We start from the raw sequence: 1,550 nt of genomic DNA, 5'->3' as shown, positions 1-1,550 counted from the left end.
TTTGTTTGTTTGTTTGTTTTATACAGTGTCTCACTATGTAGCCCTGGCTAGCCTGGAACTTTGTGAATCAGGCTGGCCACAAACTCACAGAGAACTGGCTGCTTCTGCCTCCCAAGTTCTGATTTTAAAGGCCACCATGCCCAGCCTGAAAACAGTGGTTCTTAGAACTAAAAGTATGTTTGAATCTGGTTAATGAGTACTTAGATGTTCGTTAGATCGATCAGAAAAAAGTTCACAATAAGAAGTTAATAAGTGATTCCCTCTCATCAGTAGTCAGGGACCAGGCCAGAAGCTAAGGTAGAAGAGAACTTGGAGACCATGTATTGACCTCCCAGAATGCAGCCAGATGAAAAATGACTTCCTCAGAAATAAGCAAGACGCGGCAGGGTGGCAAGGATGAACCTGGTGAGAAGCAGGCAGCAGGACCAGTGAGACCACTGACTCAGTAGGTGGCAAGGAACCATGCAGGGCCAAGTACTTACTTGAGCTTCAGCTCCCTGGTGAGCTCATTCTGAGTCTGCTCCAACTCTTGGCGCTCCTTGATATGTTCTTCTTGGAGGTCATGGATCTCAGCCTTCACAGCCTGGAGCTTGGAAAAGAGCTAGAGCCAAGGAAGAAGTAGGTGAGGAGAGGTTGTGCACAAAGAGCTCACCCTAGCCCCAGCTCTCAAGGCCTGGACTCCAGACTTCCCTACCTTTTTGAGGTTTTTGGTCTTGATGTCTACCTCCTGCTGCAATGAGCTGTATGTCTCTTTAAGCTCCAAGGTCTCCTCATCTCGACTTTCCATTTGCTGCTGAATTTCTCTTTCTCGACGTTTCTGAGCGATATCACAAAATTCATCAGCTTACCCTAGAGACTGTCTACATAAGAACACAGATCTGGATGCTCCCAGTTGGTCTCCAGCCAACATGAGGCTGGCACAGCTCCTCTCCATTCCCTCTGCAGATGGTTTCATACCAGAGGCATCTGCTCTGTGGCATCAGTGCATGTCAGTCCACTCCTTCCTCCCCACACAAGAATGCAAAGTTACCTGCTCTGCAATCTCCTGCCGTTTCTGCTCCAGGATTTTCTGCTGTTCATTTGTATGATCTACTATGTTTTTCCCTCCAACAAGCAGTTTACTCTCCATGGCCTGTGTGAGAAACAAAGTAAAATCCATGCTGTGAATGCAACTCCTCACAGGGAAGTCTGACAAATAAAAACAGCTCTTGTCTGGCCAAACGGGAGGATCACAAGCCAAGTCTCAGCTACACAGAGTAGAGGCCCTATCTTTAAAAAAAAAAAGAACTGGAAAGATGCTCAGGAGTTAAGAGCACTGGCTGCTCTTGCAGAGGACATGGGTTCAGTTTCCGGCACCCACACAATGGCTAAGAACTGGACATAACTCTAGTTCCAATGGATTCAATGCCCTCTTCTGACCTCCACAGGCATTGTGCATGGATGCACTAAGCACATACAGGCAATACTCATACACATAAAAATATTCAAAACAAAAACAAAAACCTTTGTGGTGGTGGGGAAAGAGGGAATAGATAGATATATGAACATAT

At 46.1% G+C, this 1,550-nt stretch overlaps 1 protein-coding gene across 2 annotated transcripts in view; it reads right to left on the bottom strand.

Annotated features, from left to right (window-relative positions):
• Kif3b (kinesin family member 3B) overlaps nucleotides 1-1,153 on the bottom strand; it is a 22,032-nt gene extending 20,879 nt beyond the window's left edge. For both annotated transcript variants that reach the window (XM_017797212.2, XM_029561754.1), the window contains exons 1-3: nucleotides 1,031-1,153; nucleotides 695-817; nucleotides 483-601 (exon numbers count right to left, since the gene is read on the bottom strand). In XM_017797212.2, coding sequence (XP_017652701.2) covers nucleotides 483-601; nucleotides 695-817; nucleotides 1,031-1,129 — 341 coding nt within the window. In that variant the 5' untranslated portion in view covers nucleotides 1,130-1,153. The remainder of the gene's footprint in view (nucleotides 1-482; nucleotides 602-694; nucleotides 818-1,030) is intronic.
• Between the last annotated feature and the right edge of the window lie 397 nt (nucleotides 1,154-1,550).

Source organism: Nannospalax galili, unplaced genomic scaffold (genome assembly GCF_000622305.1).
Source record: "Nannospalax galili isolate Female #2095 unplaced genomic scaffold, S.galili_v1.0 scaffold1714, whole genome shotgun sequence".
In the NCBI taxonomy this organism is placed as follows: domain Eukaryota; kingdom Metazoa; phylum Chordata; class Mammalia; order Rodentia; family Spalacidae; genus Nannospalax; species Nannospalax galili.
The sequence above is the reverse complement of the archived record's forward strand: the minus strand, read 5'-3'. Positions and strand labels throughout refer to the sequence as shown.